Genomic DNA, 27,297 nt, shown 5'->3' on the forward strand with positions numbered 1-27,297 from the left:
CATCAATAGAATAAGCCAGTAATGTTACAATACAAGCCCTTTCATTAACATAAATTTGCATAAACTTCGCAGCCTAGTATCACATACTATATTATTGTCAGAATCATAGCATTTATTCACTGTTGTCCTGTTATGTTACATTACAAACATCCCCAAAGCATCATTCGTAGGAAGTTTGGGTGCAACTTTGTCACAGCGTGTTTGGACTAGAAAAGGAAATAGCTTTAAAAAGATTAACTGAAATGTCTGTATCTGTTTGTAAAACAAAGTATTGAGAAATTCTAACCTGCTAATCATCATATATATCTTATATAAAACACAGTTTCAATTTATATCCATATCATTACAAAGAAGACTGATGATTGTTTATTTTCCACAAATGACTTATTGCATGTCCTTTCTCCACTTGATTAATTCATGAACTCAATCAAAAATTTGTATTTGAAGCATCATCATATGGTATCTCACTTCTCCTCAGTTCCATTCATATCCTTTGTCTTTCTCTGGACTAACAGACTGTCTCAACTAGAACAGTTTAATCAGAACACAACTACAGAAAATATATAAAGTTTTAACAATCAACGCATGATTAAGCCTGGAATGTAGTGGGGTTGGTTGCAATGTGTTCCACTCCATCTATGATCTGTCACCAGGTGGATAAGTGTGTGCCAAATTTTACATTTCAAAATTTTTGTGGTTGCCATTTTTGAATTTAACTGCTGTGGTGAACCTGCTATGCAGTGCCTCTAGACCATGCTGTTTAATTTTCTAGCCTTATGCATTTAGGATTGGTGCTGAAAGACAGCTCCTATTTATTCATGACACCAAGTCCCTATTCAATTGCTTCCTCAATCAAAATCACATTTCTTCACTGTACATCAACATAATAATTACCATTATAATCATCATATCATCAACATCATAAACCCTAATACATTTCCATTACTCCTCTCTTCTCACAACATGTTCTCCTTGCCTTACAGTTCACCACAAAACTCCGAACAGAAATAAACAGTCGCATAGCATTCATACTGCATCACTATATTTCAGAAACAATTCCAGCAACACCATCATTATTTTCTATGTCACCTCCCTGACATAAATCGGAACAAGAGCCTACTGATTTCTCATAAAGTTTTTGTTCTACAGTGACTGACAAATACTTCAGACCATATGTGGAATTACTTCAAATAATTATTACTCATGAAACACATGTCTATATAACTGCTTCCAGCATTATCACAAATAATTTTTGTACTGTTTCATTTATTACTAACTTACTGCAGCAGGCCAGTGGAGAGCAAGCTAACCAACTCCCTGTCTTTCCACTAATGATCATAGTTCTGCAAATTAGGCTACTTCAGAACAGCATCAACCTTTTTACATAGCCAACTACATCCACTCATTTGGAAAACTACACAGTACAGCTAAATAAAACAGAAAATCATTCCCAAAGTTCCAAAATCACTAATCAGTGCCAACAGAAGATAATATTAAATGTAAGGCAAGAAAATTTGTTCACTTGTGGAGACAATGTACATCACTTTCTTTTCACTACTATACAATTTTTCAGGTGGTTTCTTGAGCCTTTTAATTAATACATTCCACTTCAAACACAAATTCAATAATAATTTTACTGTCACACCATCCATAAATACAGCAGCGACCTGCTAATGTGAACCCCGGTAATCCAAATGTTTGGTTAATCCGCCATGAAAAATAGTTAGTCTAAGCATGAAAAACTGTGCAGTGAACTGCTCTACAAACACAGTATTTTAATTTACACAGTACAGAAACACATTTTAGAAAAAGTGGCAAGAAAACATTAGGTTTAAACAATGCATAACAATGAAAGAAAAGCTGTAATTCTTACTAAAATACAGCGGACATTTTATCCCTACTTTTTAGATGACAAAAACTCAGTCATTGTTTTTTGGCATAATGGAGACAGCCTGCTATATGACACATAATTGGTCCATCACCTCATAAACTTCAAATCAACAGGTGTAGCAGTGGGCTGTTGCTACAAATATATGTAGCACGAGGTCAAGGCTTCTGCTGTGCCATGGTGTAGCATCAGCTCTCCTTTGTCACTTTCAGGCTCATCGTCACTTCCGTCACAGCAGACCACTTCTTCCTGGTCTTGTGGCACAGCAGCAACTGAATCAGTATCAGTAAGGTTCTCCACACACACCCCATTTGCTGCCATCCACTCATCTACATATCCTTCACTAACTTCTTCACATCTAGGGGTTGTTTGTATCATTTGTAGTAGATTTTCCTGTTCATTTTCAACTAGGTTGTCCTGAAATTCAAAATATGTCCACAGTTTTCTCCAGAATTTTCTCAGAGTATTTTCTGAAATATTTTGCCATGCCTCAGTGGCCATAAACAACATCCTTCACATTGGTCCTTCTTATTTTGTGAACTAAAGGAATACTATCATCTTGGATCAGCATTCTTAAAAATTGTTTTCTGTAAATCAGTTTTAATGTTTGCAGTACACCCTGGTCCATTGGCTGTAGGAGTCGTGTAACATTCAGTGGCAAAAACTTCGCCACAATTTCTCCATCACATAATTCCTCAGTGCTGGGGTGAGATGGCGCATTATCACTCAAGAGGATTACACAGGGAGACAAATGATTTTCCTTACAAAATTGTCAAACAGAGGGAAAAAAACTAGCTGTGAAACCATTCTGTGAACAGCTTACCATCCATCCATGCTATTTGCTGGTTGCAATAATATATAGGCAGGGTTCTCATGTTGCAGTTTTTAAAAGCTCTGGGCCTAGCAGATTTGCCGGTCAGCATTAAAGGCAGCTTTTGATTACCAGCAGCGTTGCTGCACACTAATAAAACCACATGATCTTTGCACATTTTAAAATCAGGAGCATGGTCTTCTGCTTTTGATGTCAGGCTTTTTGTTGGCAATGCCCTAAAATTAAGGCCAGTCTTATCAGCATTACAGATTTGTTGGGAAGAATACTTCCCCTCTCTTATTATTTTTTCAAACTCATCCAAGTATTCCTTTGCTGCATCATGGTCAGAAGAAAGCTTCTCTCCAGTAATTGTTACCTGACAGATGCCAATATGTGTTTTGAATCTGTCCAGCCAACCGGTACTCCCAATAAAAGACTCATCACCATTCACTAACTTGTTCAGGTAAACAGCCTTCTCCTGAATCAGTGCTCCACTCAAAGGACTTCCCCTTTCTCTTTCCTTCATAAACCAAAGGGAAAGAGCTTCATCCACTTTATCGTACTGGTACTGTTTCAAAGTCTGCCAAATTTCAAGTGGTTTTACCAAAGACATTGCACAGGACTGTTTAAGTTTCACTTGGTTCTTTTCCCAAGCACAAATGGTTGCTTTTCCAACACCCAGTTCCATTGCCAGTTTAGATACATTCTCACCATTGTCTATCATCTTCAAATGATTCAGTTTTTCTTTAAGAGTTAATGTTGTATGTTTCCATTAACTCATGACAAAAATACATACACAAGTGCACCTGAATGAAAACAATGCAACTGTTAAGTATGCCAGTGATCGATAACTAACACAACCAGGCGCTTTGTGAGCCAACTGGCATTGCACTGACCTCAGACCCTACAAAGTTCTCAACAATGCACAACAAGGGCAGGGAGTGACACACTTGTTCCCATTTGTTACCATGGTGTACCTACTTGTCTGCTTGGTATACTTCTTTCTAGAAACTCATCACCATAATCCAAGCTAATCCGAACAAATCATTAATCGGTACAAGATCGGGTCCCAGTTAGTCTGGATTAACAGGATTCTACTGTAGATGTAATGTTACTGTTACAAATTGTGTACACTCTTTATTTTACACCTACTGGCAAACCAGAACTTGTAATTTTAACCAATTACTTGCAGCACTATTGCAAACATGTATGCAGCTGTTTAAGTATCATAACTACAACAAGGGAGAGAGATAGAGCAGAGATCAGTTCCATTACAAGACCATTCTTCTCGGATCTCCTCTATCAAGTCAAATATTCATCCTTTCATCTTCACATTCAACTTGGGAAAGAGAAAGAAATTGTACGAGCCATACTGGATGAATACAGTGTTGTTTTTACCAAAAACACTCATGATGAAAGCTATATGTGGCCTCACATTGTTATGATGAATGGCACATTTATTCCTGTGCCACTTTTGTGAATGTTTCCTTTTCACATCTCCATCGCACTTTAGAACATCACCAAACGTTGTGGATAGTCTGTCGAAGACCTATCACAACCAAATTCCAACAACACTGACATTGTCAGGTGTAATGCTGGCAGTTGGTAATCCTGAATGTTCATCATCACCAACAGATGTCTGGTCATTTTTAAAACATTTAAACCAGCCTTAAGTTTGTGTCTGTCCCAAAGCATTATTAACAAATGCTTGCACTAACATTTTGAGTATTTCTGTGGCTGTTTCTTGCCAAACAGAAATTGATTCAGGGACTCTGTACTCAAAATCACTAACGCAAGCAAACTTTGCAAGAGAAAACCGCCAGCCAACAATAAATATGTCCTCTCAGATTAAAGCCAGTAGATATACTGACAGCTGAAAGATATATTACACTGCTCCTAGTGGAATTTGGTTGTATTACTATTTATAAGCGCTGGTCATACAAATTTTGGGAACTTTTAGGTAGTATGTCATGTATATACATATTTCCTTCAAAACCACTACAATACACATGTCTAAATACTACATCTAAATCTACATATTCATGCCACAGAGACATACAGTTCAACATGGGAAACAAACCATACTGATACTCAACATTTTTCACAATTCCACGGCACTGCCAGATGTGAAAAAGATTTGAAGGATCAACCTGTTTCGAATCAGCTACCTTTGGAATTGAGGTGTGACATTTGTGCACTCAAGTACTAGAAGCACTACAGACTTGCTCACGTAAGTGCTATAAATCCACATCTAAAATATAGAAACTGTAATAAAACTAGTTATAGTGAGTACTATAACTATTAGTTAGTACTAACCAATGTTGGATGATATGAAGTGAACGATATTGTGGTGAAGACATAAAAATCAAAAATCCACTACTCCAAAGATAAGCAAAATTGTTTAACGGTCAATGTCTATAAATACTTAATATAAATACAATGATGATTATGGATTTCACAAAAAATATAATCAATTAATTGTATTTTTTATGAAATGTATGTCCAAAAGATTATTTTGCATAAATAGATCCATATGTGATAGTGATTTCTTTGCTACGTGTTGTTAGAAGGAAATTTTTATTCTTTTTGGAAAGTTGATTGTATGAGTCAGAAGTGCATGGATGGAGAATGTGTCATGTGTGTTTTATTGATTTGTATTGTGATGTGAAAGGACTGAAAATATACATGTAATTCTGCAGATAGTTCAGCAGATTTCACATTGTTATTGAAGCAGTAGCCCAATAATCCTCAAGACAATTATAGAAAGATGAACCACAGAAAGGAAGAGAGCAACAAGGCATCAGCATGCAACAAGGAAGAGTAAGAAACAAGATGAGTGTTTTTATTATTAACAGAACTGGTTATCAAAATTTGATTGTCCCTGTCACTCACTGCAGTGTGTCACTGTGTGGCAAAGGCTGTGAAAATAAGAACAGCTGCCCAAATTACTAACTTCCTCCAAACGTCAATAAGTTCAATAATAGGAAAAAAGAGAGTGGGGATGGTCAGGAAACTAAAATCAGTTTACTAACATGCAAAAATTTTCAAATCTGCCAAATTCAAAAAAGGTAGCAAGCTCTGGGTTGAGAAACTCATGCTAGTAGTTTAGATTAGATTTAGATTAGATTAATACTTGTTCCATAGATCATGAATACAACACTTCGTAATGATGTGGAACTTGTCGGTTAATAAAAGAGGCTTTTGATGCTGTTTGGTAGGTGACCAAAGACTTTTGTGGCAGCATAATTTACCCCTTTCTGTGTCAAAGTCAGATTTAACCCTGCATAGTGAAGATCATCCTTTCTCCTGGTGTTATAGCTATGCACACTGCTATTACTTTTGAACTGGGCTGGATTATTAACAACAAATTTCATAAGTGAATATATATACTGTGAGGTTACTGTGAGGATCCCTAGATCCTTAAATAGATGTCTGCAGGATGACCGTGGGTGGGCTCCAGCAATTATTCTGATTACACGTTTTTGAGGAATGAATACTTTTCTACTCAACGATGAATTACCCCAGAATATGATGCCATATGAAAGCAGTGAATGAAAGTAGGCATAGTAATCTAATTTACTGAGATTCTTATCACCAAAATTTGCAATAACCCTAATAGCATACGTAACTGAACTCAGACGTTTCAGCAGACCATCAATGTGTTGCTTCCAGTTTAACCTCTCATCAATGGACACACCTAAAAATTTGAAAGTTCTACCTTAGCTACAGACTTCTGTTCAAAGTTTATGTTTATTACTGGAGTTGTGCCATTTACTGTACAGAACTGTATATACTGTATATTAAAAACAAAGATTCCAAGACTTACCAAGCGGGAAAGCACCGGTAGATAGGCACAATAAATAAAACACACACACACACAGAATTTCTAGCTTTTGCAACCGACGGTTGCTTCTTCAGGAAAGAGGGAAGGAGAGGGAAAGACAAAAGGATGTGGGTTTTAAGGGAGAGGGTAAGGAGTCATTCCAATCCCGGGAGCGGAAAGACTTCCCTTAGGGGGAAAAAAGGATAGGTGTACACTCGAACACACACACATATCCATGCGCACATACACAGACACAAGCAGACATTTTTTTTACAATTTTTGCTTTACCTTTGTGAATTATCAACAATAACTGCACTTTCAAGTGTAAAATGGTCTCGAGGAAGCCCAGCAATTATCCATGAACGGGTTTTTAGATCGAGCCCCAGGGCTTGCACAAAATCATAGACAGCTGAACTTGGGATGCCACTTCTAACAATGTAGGCATGCCAGTCTTCAATGCATTTAGTCCTGGAAAAATAAAGAATGAAAAAAAAGGACAGCTTGTTACTAGTTACAATTGTGCAAACTGCACAGCTATGTATATTATAAATTCTTAACTTCACACATAATTACAGAGTTGCAGAAAGTATACACAATGGCAGCTGGTGTTATTGGCTCATTTATGGGTAATATATCTTATATTTTATACATTAATCCTTCCTATAACAGCATAGCAAGTATTGTAATCTTCTACTAACCAAATGGCACCAGGTAAACCACAAAATAAGCAAATACTATTACAACTATATCCTTTTAAGAATTGTGTTCTGTTAGTCTCACAACATGCATAATGTAAGGTCAGTTGATTCAGGAGCAGGTGACACCATAAACACAGAACACCTAATGCTAATATTGGCCTTCTAATAATAATACAGTTTTTTTGTTTACATATATACAATATAAATAGAATACTAGATGACTCTGCCAACAGGAAGCATGTCTGTAGCAGCAAAGAGTGCTTTTGACAATGTGTTATTTTGCTACACCAGGTCACATGCCCTCACAGTACCATGCAGATATCAATCTATTTAGGCCACTGTCAGACTGTGCAAAATCAGTTACAACCGACACGTCAAATCTGCAATAGCAGCAGTTCTATATGGGTGCATCAGCCTTTCACAGCCAGTGCTACTAGTTGGCAATAGTAGCAGTCTCATCTCAGCACTCCATGCCAGCAGACCTGGCCCATTGTGTCCTGGTCTATGCCAGCAGTATGTCAGCCCTTACATGCTGGCAACACCAGCCTACTATCACTACCCTGGGGTCATCGTATAGGCACTTCATAGACAATGTCACTGGAGAGATATTTCTGTTGTATGTAGCTGTGTGGATATTCATCCTAGGACATTATAACTGAGCTTTGGTTTTGTTAATAACAAATTAGTCTTTTAAAGTGTCTCTGATCACTCATCAGGATAAGTATACTTCAGAGCACTGGCCCAATAAAGGCAAAAGTCCTGGGTTTGAGTACTGACCCGGCAGACAATTCTAATATGTCAGGAAGTTTCAACCAGAATACACTCCATTGCGAAGTGAGAAATTCATTTATGAATTCTTTTTATTTCTTGTATTGTTCAATTGGCTAAAACGATTCACTACATAATTTTTTCCTGCTGTATATGAAGTTTATCTTTTCACAAAGATATAGGGAAGGAAGAGTTAGGATATTAAGTTTATGAAATAATGGGTGACCAGAGCAGCAAGTGAGTGACAATTTTCTTCTGCATCTTCAGTTTACAAGACACATTATTTGAGTTTCTATAGAATACTATACCATACCTAATGATGGATTGAAAATAACTATGATATGCTATTTATATGTATTTACATAAATAGAATTTATTAGTAATTTCACTGAAAACGCATACATGTTTAATTTGTGTGACTGGAAGTTAATATGCAGGAACAGAATTATTCAATGAATTGGCGGACTAGTCACCCAGCATTCCAGATGAAAGGAACCACAGCATTAAGCTACCATAGACATTGTTCCATGCATAAAGGAAGTTTCACAATGCTGTACACATTATACACCAAACAAACGCACGGAGAAATGATATTTAGTTCTGCCAGGACCTATCATAAACTGTGAGGATAACCCAGTGTACGTAATGTTGTAAGAACACTGGGAATGACATGTTTCATTTGTTATCAAAACATAATACACCTATGTCAGAGAAGAAGATTGGTATGTTAAGCCCAGTGTAACATTGTATAATGTTGGAAAGTTCTTTTGTTTTGTATGTGATGCACAATTTATTAAGATAGCTATACAGAAATGGTAACAGTTTTCTGAACCTGTCTGCCAGGGTAACTATGAGAATAGAATGCAATATATACACAGTATCAGTGTGTGTATTTTTGAAGGGGTATGAGGTTTTCTACTATTTTATTAGTAAGAATTTCAAAGAGCCATTTGATTCATATGAAAATCCTATACTAATTTCATATATAAATGAGCAAGATTTCAAAATTGTGCAGTTTGGTAAAGTTGAGTAGAAAAGTCATTCGGAAAGTTAGAACTATGATGTGTATGAAGGTTTGTTAATGAGTGCTTTCTATCATACTTGTACTATTTATTTTCACGAGGTATTCCTTATGGATTTCACGCAGTGATAAGAACTGTAGTACTGTGCTTGACATCATTACAAATACAGCAAAAAGATTGTTGTGTCACGCACAACTCCAAGGAATATCAATGTCTCTAACATGGTGTGTAATGATGATGTCAATATGTATATTGAATCTAAATGTAATAGCATTTTCTTTAGCTGGTTGAATGCCATAATGTTAATTGGATGTCAGTTTAACAAAAAGGTGCATGCTAATCTCTTGTCTGATGTATAGTCAACATGTAATAAAGTCTGATTGTATCTCCAAGTTGTCAGCACACTAATTTAGTAGGCATTGTAGTTGAATCAAGAGTTAAGAAGATTTCACCTAGTCAGAAGTTTGATGAGTGCTTCAGTGCTGATGTGCAGTTTAGTAGGAACACTTATATTTACTGAACTCTCATAGTGTGTCTGTTTTGGTAATATGAGGTTCAGGCTACACAGATTAGATAACAGATTTTAATTCAACAAATGTTAGCAGGTGTACACAAATAGAAATGAAAAATGGTACTAATGCTTTCTTTAAGTAAAACTGAAAGTGGACAAGGATTTCTGGAACTACAAAAATTGTAAAGTGTATGAAAAATAGGACATTGTGCATAGACATATACTTCCCCCTAGCAAAACACTCTGAACTCTAGTAAAGGATCATGTCATGGAGAGACATCATGGCCATACCTATGAAGGAATAGAAAATGTATGTACAGAAAGATGCACTTGATCTTCAAAAATATAGTAGAATAGTGGATGGTGAACTCTTATGCAACCTTATTTGTTCTTACATCTAATGAAGCAAAAGCACTCCCAGAGCACATAACAGCAAAACATGTTTGCTAAATGCATGGTCTTACACACCATCCCTGATAAATGAACTAAAATTTTGGTCACACTACTCAACCATATTAGAGAGAGGCTGCTTGCAGGAAATAAGATAAGGTTGGCTGTGACAATGTAATTTCCTTGTCTCCTCGAAGTGTGGCAATTACTCTGAGGATCAACCAGTCTGGATTACAACTGCACTGCATACCTTCAAGGAAAGAAGGTACAGGAGCTGAAGACTATTAGAGTCGACAGAGCACTAGAGAGGTCTATTATATTCCACATTATGCACTTTTCCCTTTCTGATACAATTTTCATGGCTTCTCTTGGTAAAATGGCATATATCTCCCCCTCCAATTTCCCAATTAAATATGCTGTTTTTTCATCCATATGATGAATTGTTAAATTTTGTTTTGCTGCCGAGGCTAAAGGATATCTCAATGAGGCAAACTTGAGTACAGGTGAAAAAGATTCTTTGTAATCTACCCCTTGTTTTTGCAACTAGCCTTAAGTTATGCTTTATATCTTGGTGATGAATTTTCAGGGATGTTCAAAGAAAATACCCATCTTGCCCGTAATGGTTTCTGATCTGCCAGCACATTTAACAATTCAAAGGTTTCGTTCTGAGATACAGATTCCAATTCCCTCTCCTTTGATTCTTTCCATTTTTGAGAGTTCAGGCCACTCATTGCTTCTTCTGCTGTTGCTGGGTCATCATTAAGAGACTGGGCTGCATACATTTCAAAATCTAGATACTCTGTCGGTTTTGGTACCAAGAAGAACACATTACATTGTTCTATTCATTTTGCTTGTACTCAAACTCATTGCCGTCATAAATAGTCTCCATCTGCCTTTGACTATCCTCTTCTTGTTCTCCGCTTTCTCTTTCTTCACATAAGGTTTCACTCTCAGAACTAGGTGCAGTTCACTTAGTAGTCTTGCTCTCTTCAGAGTCCTTTCTATTTACAAGGAATACTACATCTCTGCTTGTAACTATCCTTTTATCCAATGGGTCCATTAATTGGTAGCACTTTGAATTCTCATAATAGCCTACAAAATATACTCTTTAGCTTTTGGGTCCCATTTTCTTTTCAGCTGTTTTGGAATGTGCCATTGCATCACACCAAAAAACCAGCATATTGCTTAGTTCAGATTTCCTGCCTGTCCATATCTCATAGGGGGTTTTATTCCTTAATGCTTTTGTAGGTGATCTATTTTCCAAATATACAGCTGTTGATACCGCCCATGGACAAAAATCTTTTGATAATCCAGTATCCGTTATCATGCTCCTTGCTCTTTCGACAATGGTCCTATTGGCCCTCTCAGCAAATCCATTTTGAGATGGGTTGCACCTTATGGTAATTTGATGCCTGATTCTCATTTTTGCCACAAGCGTCTTCAATTTCTGGTTACCACATTCTCTCCCATTATCAGACCTGATGACCTTAATCTTCTTTCCTGTCTATCTTTCGACCACATTACAATATTCATCAAAAGTGTCACTCACTTGGTCTTTGGAACTAAGAAAATAAACATGTGTATATTATGAATAACGATCAAAAATGTAAGAAAATAACAACTCCCATCTATGGATTTGCATTCCATCAAGCCACATACATCTGTGTGGGTTAACTGTAAGACCTCTGTAGATTTATTTTTAACAATCTTAAAACATGGCCTCACTTGTTTTCCTATTATGCATATCACACAAGGATCCTTGGATACACTATAATTCTGTATTCCCTTTGCCATAACTCTTATTAAAGACATACTCTATTTAAGTGTCCAAGTCTGCGGTGCGATAAAAAACTTTCTGCTGAGTATACTAAATGACTAACATTTCTATGTTTACTGTCAATTGTATCCAACTTTAAAATACCCTTTCGTTACTTGCTGTGGTTATAACTTCACCATTTTATTCATTACTCTTGCTCCATGCATATCAAAAATGACTGCATTTCCCTTCTTGACAATTTCCCCCTCAGACAGTAGGTTAGTCACAACATTTTTTACATAATGTACATCATGTGCTGTAACCATATTGGGTTCACCAGTTACACTTACATAGGTCTGGTTTCCCAGACAAATATCTTTAACATCATAAAGATCAATATGCGCCGATGCACCTGAGTCTAAAATCCATTCCAGTTGACGATTACCCACATCTCCAAAAGAATAGAAACATGAGAGTGCCTTACCTTATTGGTTCCTCTCTCTGGGCTATCAGCAACATACCTCTTTTGCTGCATGTCTAACCTTGGGTTTGCTTTTTCTCTGCACTGAGATGCAATATGCCCCTTCCTCTGAGATCTGTAGCCCCTCAATGATTTTTTCCATTTGTTTTTTTAATAAAGAGCAGATGCAGTTTCCTTCTCCAATACATGACATCTTGAAGTACTCTTTACATCCTGTAGGATTTTAGCTTTAACACTGCCACCAGTGATTGGTCTCTCTGAGCTTTCCAGCCCCATAATCATACCTTTTGGGAACTCCTGCCAACAGTAGGGTCCCTATCCATTCATCAGCGATGTCAAACCCAATGTTTCTCAGTTGGTTTGGCATGGCTATTATTTTGTTGATGTATTTGTCTACACTCTTGCATTTGTCCAGCTGAATGGTAATTAACTCACATAATAATCCTATTTTCCTTGTAAGACTTCTATCCTTAAATGTATATCGTAATTTACCCCAGACTTCTTTCACTGTTACAACTTTTCAACGTGAACATAATTCACTGGGTCTACTAGCAATACGAAATTTTATTTTGCTTTCCTATCCTTACTTGAATAATTCTGATCTATGGATTTCATTGTTCCATCTACCACATCCCATAGGTCATCCAAATGTAAATACACTTCTGCTGCAAATTTCCACATCGAATAATTCTTGTGATCCATAAATCTTTCAATCTGCAGAATTTGTGCCTTGCTCATTTTAATGATAACTCTGATCTTTCCTGATGTAAAGATTAATACCGAAGAATAATACAAAAGAGTTGTGTTCATCTTGTAAGGGTAACTCATACTTCATGCAAGTGCACTACCTGGAACTTGGTCAATAGCTTCTCACTATTATATTATGTATACAGTTATTCCAAATGCATTGCTGGGCCCATAACCGATTAGCATCGACACAGTTGCATAAATAATAGCGAGTAATAGACATTTAGTCTAGTGTTGCATCATCAGACGCCAAATGCAGCGTATTGACACCAAATATTGTGGATGGGTGCCAGGAGGTGCTGTGTTAAAACTTGTCTGAGCTTTTCAAATGGTTTATTTTTTCCACTACAGAGCTTCATTGACCTCAGTCCATGTCAAAGGCCCCACATTGCTGAGGTAGCACCCCAGCGGCCTGTGCAATGCACTGTGTCGAGCCAGCCTTGTATGCCAGCTGCAGAGTTCCAATTATGTCAGGATGGGTGTGCTAACAACTGAATCAGTGGCCACCATCCCCATTGACTCCACACTGCTCCACTGGGAGCTGTAGGCCAGCCGCGCTGCTACTTCTTCCTTGGCTGGCGTAGCTGGGAATGTGGCGGCATGATTGCTCCCATTCCGGTGTCCGAACCTGCGGCCTTCGCCTTGTAAGTCTCCAGCGTGTGTTGAGAGACAAGACAACTACCTATGGTAGTGAGCCGAAGAGTGGTCCACTCTGGCTACCTGCGGACCCTACGTCGGCCTCAGTGGGTCAAACCAATGACCCGTTGTGGACTGGGACACTGTTGCCCCATCTGTTGCAGTGTGGTGCCAGTAGTGTGAGATGCCCCGCTGTCCAGGAGAGCTGTCACACTTGAATGAATCTCGTTAGAAAACCACACCTATTTATACTCGGCTTCATGGCTCTCTTTTGCTAATGCATCACTCTGAGTCACGTACGTCCCACATCCCGGTTACACCAGTGGCCCCTTCTGCCTACAGCTTGCGACATGCAAACCATTGCGTTTATGCTTTTCAGCAGTTTGATGGCCCCTGTGGCCTCCATTCCACTTTGCAACCGCTGGTCAGTGTAACTTACTGCAATCCGGCCCACACCTGGCTGTAACTTGTGCTCAGCTAAATTTCTCTATCCTAAACAGTGGTGCCACTACACTAGTAACTATATTTACACTTTCAGGTAAAATATATCAAACACAGCAACATAGAAAAACCATATTATATACATAAAACACAGAGTGTACAATAGCACCAGAAAGGTCTATTATAATCCACATGATGCTCTTTGTCTCTGTCTCACACTTAATATATTGTTCACACAATTTCAACAAATGAAAATAAGGCTAATTTTCCTCTGTTTCAAAATTGCAAATACTTCACATGTGTTAGGTCAAGTATATTTAGGAGAATGAAGTTATCTTCTAATACAAAACATATGATTCCTGTATATAACCTTGTAATTCTATGTAATATTTTATGTATATTAGAAAGACATACCTGAACTGTGTTAAGTGCAAAAAGTAATAAGTGCAGTTTTCTACCATGAATATAGCGAGTGCCTATAGCAAGGATAAAACAATTATAAACCTTCTATAGCAGCACAACAGTGCAGGACATGGCAATAGAATAGAAGTGATGAAAGAAATGGAGGTAACAAATTTACCTTATCCTCAACAGACATTCATTGCAGTGTCAACTGCACAAAGTGGCTTCTTTGGACTTTGCAGTGATGTAGGGTTTGACATAGTCTACGAACAAGTAGATGTGAACTGATATGATTCCTTCATTGTGACATCAGAAAAAAATGAGGACCTTCATCGTGGTGTCAACTGTGTGAAGTGCCTTCTTCAAACTCTGCAGTGATGCAGGGTTCATTGTAGTCTATGAACTAGTAGAAGGAAACTTATATGGCTCACTCATTGCAGCTCCGGTAGGAATGAGAGGCAGATGAGATCATGATGCTATGTGAACATACTAATTTACTCCAACACTGTGTGACGGTTATGCACTAACCATGTGGAGTGGAGACTGAACTTAAATAATCAATATACATAAATAAAAAAATAAAAACTTATTAAGTCTGGCCAAACAATGAAGGCTATTGAACCAACTAGGCCAAGGACCCAATATAGAAATTGTAATGCAATGTCTGCTCTGAGCAATGAATAAAAGAAATCCTAAACAACCAAAAAAGTTGCATCACTACTGTATACAGCCCTCAATGCCAGTATACAATAAGGGGAAAGTTGTAGTGTACCTAATGGGATACCTTGAAGACTAAAATTAATAGAAAGATAATGCTAACAAGATTACACTACATGCGGTAAAGACTCAATTTTATCTCAGTAATTTCAACTTTTAAAAAATGTTAACAGTTTTCTTTTATTAATCACCTCTCTTGTTACAGATATTTCCATGGTAGGATGTCCTGTGGAGATGCTCTGTCTTTTGTATGAAGAAAAAAGTGTTAACTTGTATCAAAAATTATTTAGTATAGTGTTTATTACAAGTTTAGAGTGGGGTTTTATTTAGTAGAAGGAAAAACCTACAACCATTATGATTACTGCCCCCAAAATTTTATATCACAAAGACAATGTCTTATCAATGTGATGTGGAAAAAGAAATTTATTTATCTAGTAAGGGGAAGGCCTCAGAAGAACATTCTGGAGGTGCCGCTATTATGAAGAAATGAAGTAAAGGAATAATTTCCATAGCCATTACTTTACAAGACATTAATGAGAACTGGTAGTGTCACAGGTGAACAATAGCAGCACTGTTATTAAGAAGAAACTAGGTGAAGTGATAACTTTAGACATTAATGAGAATTGAAAGTGTTACAGGTGAACCTAACAACAGCAGCCATTTGGTCTGCTGGCCTCCCCACATATCTTAAAAGACTTACCCTTATTTGTACAACTTGTAATAAAAAAAAATAACTAAATTGTGTTTCCCCAATTTCCCACCCAGCACCAAAACAGACTATGGACTCTGAGAATGTGTTTACTATTATTTATAAAAATTGTAAGGAAAAAAAAAAAACTAAATCTAATTGTTCCCAATTCACCACCCAGTACCAAAACAGACTCATCGTCATCAGCTAAGACCACTTTAGACAACAGTATACTATCTTCAATCTGGGACCACATGCAAGTTCTAATTGACCAAAGGTCTTGCCTGATCTTGTGCTATGGACACTTTCACTCCTAAAACTACCAGAGAACATTCAACAGTGATGCTGTCACATGAGGAGGCACCACTGGATTTTAAACTTCGAGTTGCTGACAGACTGCATGCAAACTGACTTTAGATGATTCTATTCAAACTGCTTCAACATTATGTGTACCTGCAGACCACCTAATGAGGGCTGGACTGACCTGTACCAGGACCACAGCCCCCTGCTTCTACTACCCCAAGTGCAACAGTCACCTACCGCAATAGCTGAGGTTCACACCCTTCCAGTTGAGCACCATCCTGGCTCTGTGTAAGAACAAAAGCCAGACTGACAACGTGCATTGCCTGCTTCCACACCCAACTCACAGCAACGTTACTGCTGGTTTTACACCAGATTTGGGCATGATGCACAGTGCTGCAAACAACCCTGTGCCAATTCAAAGGAGTACGGCACATCACAACAAAACAGCACTGATGCAGTGTTTTAATGGGCAGATAGTCCCTGACTATTCATTCTTGACAGGCACCTGCACACACATTTCCTCACTAATACCAGAGCCAATGTGAGCACTCTACCGCTTGCTCTCATGCCTGCTACAAGTTGCCATTGCTGCTGCAACTGTTCACAGCCAAAGACAGTGTAGCTGCACTTGCTGGAACTGCACACACCATGCTTGACCTTGGCATAGATACACAAATACCTTGGGCATTCCTAACAACAGACACAGCTGAACATATTATGTGAGCTGAATTCCTCAGGCACTACCAACTATGGGTGCATTTAAATCATACCCACCTATTACGACAGGTAGGTCAGCAGTCAATCCATGGTATGGTCAGTGATACACTACTTTCTTGCACTGCAATGTCCTCAGTTGCACTGCTGCTGCTCAACACACCATTTGACGTGAAGCTACAAAGCAAAGCACTTCTCAACCTGTAATACTTAAAGGCAGCCAAGTACTCACCATTACATCATGAAAATGGTGTCACATGCCTCACCAATGAACAATTACAAATACAGAATATGGATGCCAACCACATCACTAGATGCAGCCCAACAGCATCTTAATGAGCTTCATCACCTTAACACTGACCACTACTGTGGCTCTGCTACTACAGACACTTCTCAGATTAGTTAAGTGTCACAACCCCTTACTTAAGTATAATCTTGAGACAATTCCATGTGATGTTAACAGCAACTTTGAATCACATTGTGCCCTGCTTCCTGGACTTGCTCCACACTCCCTCATTAGACAACACACAATCTGTGTCAGGTGGGATGGTACAGTCCACCAAGTTACAACGACACCACGTCCCCTGTCCGTCATTGCTCCCATCATCTAGCTCCCCAAAGCGTTAAAGCAATTAAAGCTGTGGTGGACAAACTTTTGTGAGCTGGCATGGTCAGGCCATCAGACAGTGCTTGAGCATCCCCAATTAAACTAGTTCCTGAAAAGAATAGTACTTGGTGTCTATGTGGCGAGTACCACTAATGCAACACCTGTACAATCATCAACAGCTATCCTGTTCTGAACTTGCATGATTTTTCCCATGTGCTGGCCGGGGCAAAAATTTTCTGTGCCATTGCAAACCAATATACCTGCAAATTCTGATGGTAGATACAGATATACGAAAAACTGTGATAATCACATCAATCAGTCTCTTTGTGTTCCTGCACAAGCTCTACAGACTAGAAAACATAGCACACACATAATAGTGTACTGTTCAATTTGCCTTTTTGTTATGCCTATCTAGATGACTTCATAATCTTTTTGCAAAATGAGCAAGACCATGATGACCACCTACATATTACCCTTGGTAAGCTGCCCTTTCACAGGATCATCATGAACAGTGACAAGTGCCAACTTTGGCAACCCCATATGATCTTTGTCAGACACAACATTGACACATCTGGGGTACACCCCAGTCCGGAGAAAACTGTCCAGAAAAGCCTTCTCCCACCTTCCAGTAACTCCCAAGAGCTGCATAGGTTTTTTATCATTTGTGGGGATTTCAATGTTGATTCCCTGAAAGAGTGTAATAGGAAGAATGGCCTTTTAGTATTACTCAGTTCTTTCAATTTGAGCTCCATCATTGATTTTCCTACTCGGATAACAAAGAACAGCAGTACATTGATAGATAACTTTTTTATAGACCAAGATAAGTTTAAGGACATAAATGCTTATCCTGTTGAGAATGGTCTTTCAGATCATAGTGCACAGCTTGTTACAGTACATGACATAGCTCCATGCAGTATAATAAATCAGACTTTCAAAGCAGTGCGTTCAATTAACATTATAAATATTGCAAACTTTAGGGAAAGCCTACAGCAGCTAGACTGGGATGAAGTGTATAAGGAACCCGATGCAAACTTGAAATATAACTTATTTCACAATACATTTTTAAGGGTATTTGAAAATTGTTTTCCCAAGAAAATAGTTAAACATAATTCCAAGAAAACATATAAAAAACCTTGGCTAACTAAAGGTATAAGAATATCTTGCAACCGTAAAAGAGAACTGTATCTAACAGCAAGAGGGAGTACTGCCCCCGAAATTGTTCAATATTATAAAAACTATTGTGCGGTACTAAGAAAAGTTATTAAAAAGTCCAGAAGCATGTGTATCATGTCTGAGATCAGTAACTCTGATAATAAAATTAAAGCAATTTGGAATATTATTGAAAGGGAAACAGGGCAACCAAGAGCACAGGAAGACTTTAGTGCAATAAAACTGAATGACAAGTGCACTAACAAACAATCAGAAATTGAAAATATTTTGAATAATCATTTTTTAAATGTTGTGGAGAAAATAGGATCTAGATCTTCACTAGAAGAGGCAAGGCTATTAATAGAAGAGGCCATACCTGCGCAGTTTGAAACAACTGTAATTCCACCAACCTCTCCCTCTGAAATCAGTAAAATAATAAACTCACTGAAAAGTAAAAGCTCTTACGGAATTGATGGCATTTCCAGCAAAGTACTTAAAGCTTGTTCCCCACAGATAAGTAGGATTCTCAGCCACGTATGTAATAGCTCTTTGGAGCAGGGTGTTTTCCCTGATAGACTGAAATATGCCATTGTAAAACCATTGCATAAAAAGGGGGATACGTCGGATGTCAACAACTACCGCCCAATCTCTCTTCTGACAGCTCTATCAAAAATTTTTGAGAAAGTAATGTATTCAAGAGTAGCCTCCCATATTTGTAAAAATAAAGTACTAACAAAATGTCAGTTTGGTTTTCAGAAAGGCTTTTCAACAGAAAATGCTATATATGCTTTCACTGATCAAATATTAAATGCTCTGAATAACCGGACATCATCCATTGGTATTTTTTGTGATCTCTCAAAGGCCTTTGATTGTGTAAATCATGGAATTCTTTTAGATAAGCTAAATCATTATGGTTTGAGTGGGGCAGTGCACAAATGGTTTAATTCATACTTAACTGGAAGAATGCAGAAAGTTGAAATAAGTGGTTCGTGTAATGTTAAAACAACAGCTGATTCCTCAAACTGGGGTGCTATCAAGCACGGGGTCCCACAGGGTTCGGTCTTAGGTCCTTTACTGTTCTTGATATACATTAATGACTTACCATTCCACATTGATGAAGATACAAAGTTAGTTCTTTTTGCTGATGATACAAGTATAGTAATAACATCCAAAAAACAAGAACTAAGTGATGTAATTGTAAATGATGTTTTTCACAAAATTATTAAGTGGTTCTCAGCAAACGGACTCTCTTTAAATTTTGATAAAACACAGTATATACAGTTCCGTACAGTAAATGGCACAACTCCAGTAATAAATATAGAATTTGAACAGAAGTCTGTAGCTAAGGTAGAATTTTCAAAATTTTTAGGTGTGTCCACTGATGAGAGGTTAAACTGGAAGCAACACATTGATGGTCTGCTGAAACGTCTGAGTTCAGCTACATATGCTATTAGGGTTATTGCAAATTTTGGTGATAAGAATCTCAGTAAATTAGCTTACTATGCCTACTTTCATTCACTGCTTTCGTATGGCATCATATTCTGGGGTAATTCATCGTTGAGTAGAAAAGTATTCATTGCACAAAAACGTGTAATCAGAATAATTGCTGGAGCCCACCCACGGTCATCCTGCAGACATCTATTTAAGGGTCTAGGGATCCTCACAGTAACCTCACAGTATATATATTCCCTTATGAAATTTGTTGATAATAATCCAACCCAATTCAAAAGTAATAGCAGTGTGCATAGCTATAACACCAGGAGAAAGGATGATCTTCACTATGCAGGGTTAAATCTGACTTTGGCACAGAAAGGGGTAAATTATGCTGCCACAAAAGTCTTTGGGCACATACCAAACAGCATCAAAAGCCTGACAGATAGCCAACTAACATTTAAAAATAAATTAAAAGAATTTCTAGATGACAACTTCTTCTACTCATTGGCTGAATTTTTAGATATAAACTAAGTAAAAAAAAAAAAAAAAAAAAAAAAAAAAAAAAAAAAAAAAAAAAAAAACCTTAATCATTAGTGTCATGCAATATTTTGTGTAATGTAATTTCTTGTACAGACATCTTTTATTAACCTGACACGTTCCACATCATTACGAAGTGTCGTATTCATGATCTATGGAACAAGTATTAATCTAATCTAATCTAATCTAATCTTTCAGTCCCAAATTTATACACCAACAAATTGCCACACACTGCTGAGACTTGACTAGCACTCACCAGGCACTGAGCAGCAAGAATGGATCTGCTAAATGAGACCTCAAATGGGTACTGCAAATGCAGGCAGCCTTTGACAAAATAATTGTCATGTCTGATGCTTGCAGTAACATGTTGAGGGCTGCTTTACAGCAAGAGGTTGGTGGAATAACTCAGCTGCTCAGGTTTTTCTCGTGCAAACTTACCAACACCCAGAAAAATTGTCCACATTTGACCATGAACTACTAGCCATGTATGAAGCAGCTTTTCACTTTCATGATGTGTTGAGGGGAGACCCTTTACCTATGATAAGGATATATTGTAGACCATTGCCTATTGGCGGGCACATTCTGCAATCCATTGGTGGATTCTGCACCTAAGAGATTCCACCACCTAGATTTCATAGCACAGTTCACTACTGACGTACATTACATTAGAGTTGAGAGAGTAGTTAATGACAGGATTTATGGCCATATGACACAAAATGGCGTACTGACATCTATCTACACAGTTTGGCTTTCATAAGGAATTTCTCATACAGAAAGCTATATTTAACCTAACTGATGAAACTCTAGGTTATTTAAATCTCAGGAGGTATCCAATGGGGATCTTTTGTGACCTTACTAAAGTTTTTGACTGTGTAGATCATCACACATTGCCAAAAATGGTTCCACTCTATGGTAAATCAATGATGTGGCTAGAATTTTATCTACACAATAGGAAGCGAAGAGTTATCTTAATGGAGCAGGTTTAACAGTAAACTCAGATTGGAGAAATTTAAAATAAGAAGTCCCCCAGGGCTTGAGCATTGGGCCACTGATTTTCCTAATCTACATTAATGATCTGCCAGTTACAATAAATGATAGAGCAAAAATAGTCATGTTTCTGGATGATACAAGTACTCTGATCAAGGGTCCCAATCCTGAAATGCAGAATACAGGCTTGAAAGTCACTTAGAAAGCACACAAATGTTTCACAACACATAGCCTAACCCCAAATTTTTCATAACCTAACATTACACAGTTTCAGAGAGTAAATAAAATAGGCCAAGTTCCTGAAAAAAAACAAAATATTTATGAAACCAAACATACAAAATTTCTAGGCATCCAGATAGACAGGCAGATAAGACAGACAGAGCAAATTGATCTGCTGGTCAGAAAACTTAGCATAGCATGTTTTGCCCAGAGAGCTACTTCTCACCTTGTTAACAGAGAAATATTGCTTTTGTCATATTTTTCCATTCTGTAATCTCCTATGGTATTATCTTCTGGGGAATTGCTACAGGGGTTGGAAAAGTCTTCAAACTACAAAAACGAGCAGTGAAGTTGATATGTGGGGTCTTTAACAGAAAAACCTGCAGAGGTCTCTTTAAAACTCTCAGGATATTTACTGTTACAAATCAGTGTACAATGAAGAGCCAAAGAAACTTGTACAGCTGTCGAATATTGTGTAAGACCCCTGTGAGCATGCAGAAGAGCCACAACACGATGTGATATGGACTCGACTGATGTCTGAAGTAGTACTGGAGGCAACTGACATTGTGAATCCTGCAGAGCTATCCATAAATCCTAAAGGGTACAAGAGGGTGGAGATCTTTTCTGAATAGTATGTTGCAAGGCATCCCAGATATGCTCAATAATGTTCATGTCTGGAGAGTTTGGTAGACAGCGGAAATGTTTAAACTTAGAAGAGTGTTGCTGGAACCAGTCTGTAGCAATTCTGGATATGTGATGTGTTGCCCAAGTCCATCTGAATGCACGATGAACATGAATGGATGCAGGTAATCGGACAGCTGATATCAGTGATGTTTCAATGAATGGTTCACACACTGATGCTTGTTGATGGACCAACACTGAAATCTGCATAAATTTGCAGAAGGGTTGCACTTCTGTCACATTGAAGAATTCTCTTCCGTTATCATTGGTCCCGCTCTTGCAGGATTTTTTTTCCATACGCAGCAATGTCAGTGATTTGATGTTTTACTAGATTCCTGATATTCACAGTTCACTCACTTATGAAATGGTCATATGGGAAAATCCCCACTTCATTGCTACCTCAGATATGTTGTATCCCATCACTTGTGTGCTGACTATAACACCACATTCAAAACTCACTTAAATCTTGATAACCTGCCCTTGTAGCAGCAGTAACCGATCTAACTACTGTGTCAGACACTTGTTGTCTTCTATAGGCATTGCTGACTGCAGTGACATTCTGCCTGTTTACATATCTCTGCATTTGAATACAAATGATTTTACCAGTTTCTTTGGCACTTCAGTGTATACACTAACTGGTGATGTTTGTAGCCAGCAAAAAGGAGCTATTCCAGAAAATCTGTGACATTCACAAGCATAACACAAAATAGGGGAAAAATTTCCACCAAGGCCCTGCAACCCTAACAAAAGTCCATAGGGAAGTAACTGAGTCAGGAATAAAAGCATATAACAAGCTTCCCATCAGTACAAGAAAGGAAGTTGACAACACGTAGGTATTCAAAAGGAAACTAAAAACATTCCACAGGGAACAAACTAATTATAATAAAAAATGAATTGCTAGAGTAATAAGGCATCCTTCTGAGTAAAAATAGAGGAAAGAAAATCTTTACCTATGTCACGAGCACAAAACTGTGAACTTCTAACATAAATTATAGTGATAAATGTACATTTATTTATATAATAGGTTAAAATATGAACTACTACTTATTCTGCACTATTAAATATCCACTTGAATTTACTCATGTGCGGAAGATAAAAATGTGCATCTTAATTTAAATCATAATGAAAAATGTAATTCTCATTATTTCTTTGCAGCACCGGGACAACAATGTGTACGTCCATTCAACCTGCTATTTTAAGCATCCACTTGAACTTATGCCAGTAAAATGAAAGTTGTAATATTGTCTGGAACCAATCATTCATAGGAAGTAACTATTGGTATGATGTATAAAATGTTCACATAATTTTGTATTATTTCACTTCACTTGTAACAATATTGTGAAAAGGAAAGTTGCTAGTCACGTATAGTGGAGATGCTGAGGTGCAGAGAGGCACAACAAAAAGACTCTCACACACTCTGACACAAATGCAACTCTCACACACGACTGCAGCCCCAGGCAACTGAAACCACAATGCGAGCAGCAGCACCATTGCATGATGGGAGTGGCAACTGTAGGGGGGTAAGGAGGAGGCTGGGATGGGGAGGAGGAGGCATAGTATGGTGGGAGATGGTGGATAGAGAAGTGCTGCAGGTTAGATGGTGGGCAGGGGAGAGATGGGGGGGGGGGGGGGGGGGCAGCAGAGTAGTGGAAAAGGAGAGAAATAAAAAGACTGGGTGTGAAGTTGGAATGATGGCTGTGTGTAGTGCTGGAATGGGAACAGGGAAGGGGATGGATTGGCAAGGACAGTGACTAACGAAGATTGAGGCCAGGAGGATTACAGGAACTTTGAATGTATTGCAGTGAAAGTTCCCACCTGTGCAATTCAGAAAAGCTGGTGTTGGTGGGAAGCATTCATACGGCACAGGCTGTGAAACAGTCATTGAAATAAAGGATATCATGTTTGGCTGCATGTTCAGCAACAGTGTGGTCCACCCACTTGGTTCTTGGCCTCAGTTTGTCAGTGGCCATTCATACAGACAGACAGCTTGTTGGTTGTCATGCCTACATAGAATGCAGTGCAATGGTTGTAGCTTAGCTTGTAGATCACAAGACTGGTTTCACAGGTGGCCCTGCCTTTGATGGAATAGGTGATGTAAGTGACTGGACTGGAGTAGATGGTGATGGGAGGATGTGTGGGACCTGTCTTGCACCTAGGTCTCTTACAGAGGCAGGGGGGTTGGAGCAGGTGTTGTGTAAGGATGGATGAGTATATTAAGTAGGTTCAGTGGACAGTGGAATACCACTGTGGGAAGGGTGGGAAGGATAGTTGGCAGGATATTTCTCATTTCAGGACAAGATGAGAGGTAATTGAAACCCTGGCAGTGAATGAAATTCAGTTGCTCCTATCCTGGGTGGCACTGGGTTATGAGGGGAATGCTCCTCTATGGCTGGGTGGTGGGACTTTGGGAGGTGGTAGGAGATTGGAAAGATAAGGCACAGGAGATTTATTTTTGTACAAGGTTGGGAGGACAATTACAGTCAGCGTAGACTTTAGTGAGACCCTCGGTATGTTTTGAGAGGAACTGTTCATCTCTGCAGATGTGACGACCACAGGTGGCAAGGCTGTACAGAAGGGACTTCCTGGTATGGAACAGGTGGCAGCTGTCAAAGTGGAGGTATGCTCCTGGTTAGTATGTTTGATATGGATGGAGGTAGTGATGTAGCCATCTTTTGAGGTGCAAAACAATGTCTGGCAAGGTGGATTGTTGGGTTGAGTAGGACCAGGTCAAGCATATAGGGGAGAAGTTGTTGAGATTTGGGCGGAATGTGGATAGGGTGTCCTCACCTTCAATCCAGATAGCAAAGATGTCAGCAGTGAATCTGAAACAGGTGAGGGGTTGAGGATTCTGGGTTTTAGGAACGATTCCTCTATATGGACCATGAATAGGTTGGCATAGGATGGTGCCATGTGGGTGCCCACAGCTGTAACCTGGATTTGTTTGTAGGTAATGTCTTCAAAGAAGAAGTACTTGTGGGTGAGGATATAATTGGTCATGGTGACTAGGAAGGAGGTTGTTGGTTTGGAATCTGTTGGTTGTCAGGAAAGGCTGTGTTCAATAACAGTAAGGTCATGGGCATTACGAATGTTTGTGTAGAGAGGTGGCATCAACAATAATGAGCAGGGCACCATGTGGTAAAGACACAGGAACTGTCAAGAGTTGGAGGAGGAAATGGTTGGTATCTTTTACATAGAAGGGTAGGTTCTGGCTAATAGGTAGAAGATGCTGGTCTACAAGAGCAGAGATTCTCTCAGTGAGGGCACAGTACTGGCCACAATGGCGCATCCTGGCTGGTTAGGTTTATGGATTTGAGGAAGGATGTAGAAGGTAGGAATGTGGGGAATGGTAGGGGTGAGTAGAGAGATGGACTCTGGGGAGAGGTTATGGGATAGGCCTAAGGATTTGAGTAATGACTGGAAATCCTTCTGGATTTCAGAACGGGGTCACTGGGGCAATGTTTGTAGGTGGGAGTATCTGACAGTTGGCGGAGTTCTTCTGGTAGGTAATCCTTGTGGTTCAAAACAACAGTGGTGGAGACGTTGTCAATAGGTAGGATTATAAGGTTGGGATTAATTTTTAGATTGTGGACTGCAGTTCTTTCTGCAGATGTAAGGTTAGTTTGCATGTTGAGAGATTTGGGGAATGATGGTGAGGCAAGGTCCGAGGTTAAGAAATTCTGGAAAGTTAACATGGGGTGATTTGGGGGCAGTGGGTGTGGATCACAGTTGGATAGAGGAGTGAACTGTGTTAGGCAAGGTTCATATTGATCTCCGGTGGAGTCTGATTGGTAGGGTGCATGGCAAAAAAGGGTTTCCACTGTAGGGACTGGAAGAAATAGAGAAAGTCCTTAACAAGTGCTGCATGATTGAATTTGAGAATGGGGCAAAATGTGAGGCCTTTGGAAAGGACTGATATTTCTGTGGAGCAAAGACTTCTGAAGGAAAGATTCATGACTGTGTTGCAAGTCTGCTTAGGTTTTGGATTCTATGTGGTGGTGGGAGGGAGTTTTGGAGGATGGACTAAATCCTCCAAAACTCCCTCCCACCACCACATAGAATCCAAAACCTAAATACTAGGTCTGTGAGACAAGGTTTTTCAGTAATGAGGTGACATGGGGGAGGTTTGGAGGTTGTTGTAGAGCTGGTGGACTGTGGTGCTCCAAGCAGGAGTAGGAAGTGAGCAGGAAGGAGAGCTTTTTGGAGGTGGCATTGTGCATGTTGCTCAAGTACCTGCAGGACAAAAGTTTCAATGTGTGTTATTGGTTCCAGGAATTTGGGATTTTGTAGCAGGAGAAGGTACCACAAGGAGGCTTGGGCTTGGTTGACATGGTTTTGCAGGACGATGTTGGTGAGGGCTAAGAATTGGCAGAACTTGAACAGGTAGAGGTCATTGCGGAAGGACGGGTGGCAGCGAGAGATGGGTAATTTAATGGTAAGGCCATTATGGAGGATTCTATGAGCCAAACAACAATACAGGAACTGTATGTGGGACTGGGATCTGGCTAGGGTTGCAAAAATACACACAAATACAGGTGAAAATTCGAGAAAAGAATGAAGTGGATGTCAAAGGGGGAAACAACGTTAAGTCTCAGGGAGTCGACGATAGCGAAAGTATTGGCTCTCTGCAACAGTCTGAATTAGAAAGTTACTGTTAATATATGTGCAAGTTTTTGGTAGAAAAAAGGAGAGGCCGCCAAACAAGAGATAATGTGGATGTTTTCACATCTATTTCTCCTTAGTATAGTCCATTGAAGGCAGTAGCGAAACTGGGTGGAAATATCTACCTTACGTTAAATGCAAGAATATTTATTCAATTATTTTTCTGGTATGCACAAGAACAGAAAATATTTAAGAGTAGTTGCAAAAATTTCATGGACTCAATTTCTT

General features: G+C 38.7%; 1 protein-coding gene across 1 annotated transcript in view; it reads right to left on the reverse strand.

Annotated features, from left to right (window-relative positions):
• Window positions 1–6,806: 6,806 nt before the first annotated feature.
• LOC126267677 (dynein axonemal heavy chain 7-like) overlaps window positions 6,807–27,297 on the reverse strand; it is a 69,711-nt gene continuing 49,220 nt past the window's right edge. The window contains exon 6 of the mRNA XM_049972979.1: window positions 6,807–6,990. Within this exon, the coding sequence (XP_049828936.1) occupies window positions 6,807–6,990 (184 nt within the window). The remainder of the gene's footprint in view (window positions 6,991–27,297) is intronic.

The sequence above is a fragment of the Schistocerca gregaria genome, chromosome 4 (assembly GCF_023897955.1).
Source record: "Schistocerca gregaria isolate iqSchGreg1 chromosome 4, iqSchGreg1.2, whole genome shotgun sequence".
In the NCBI taxonomy this organism is placed as follows: domain Eukaryota; kingdom Metazoa; phylum Arthropoda; class Insecta; order Orthoptera; family Acrididae; genus Schistocerca; species Schistocerca gregaria.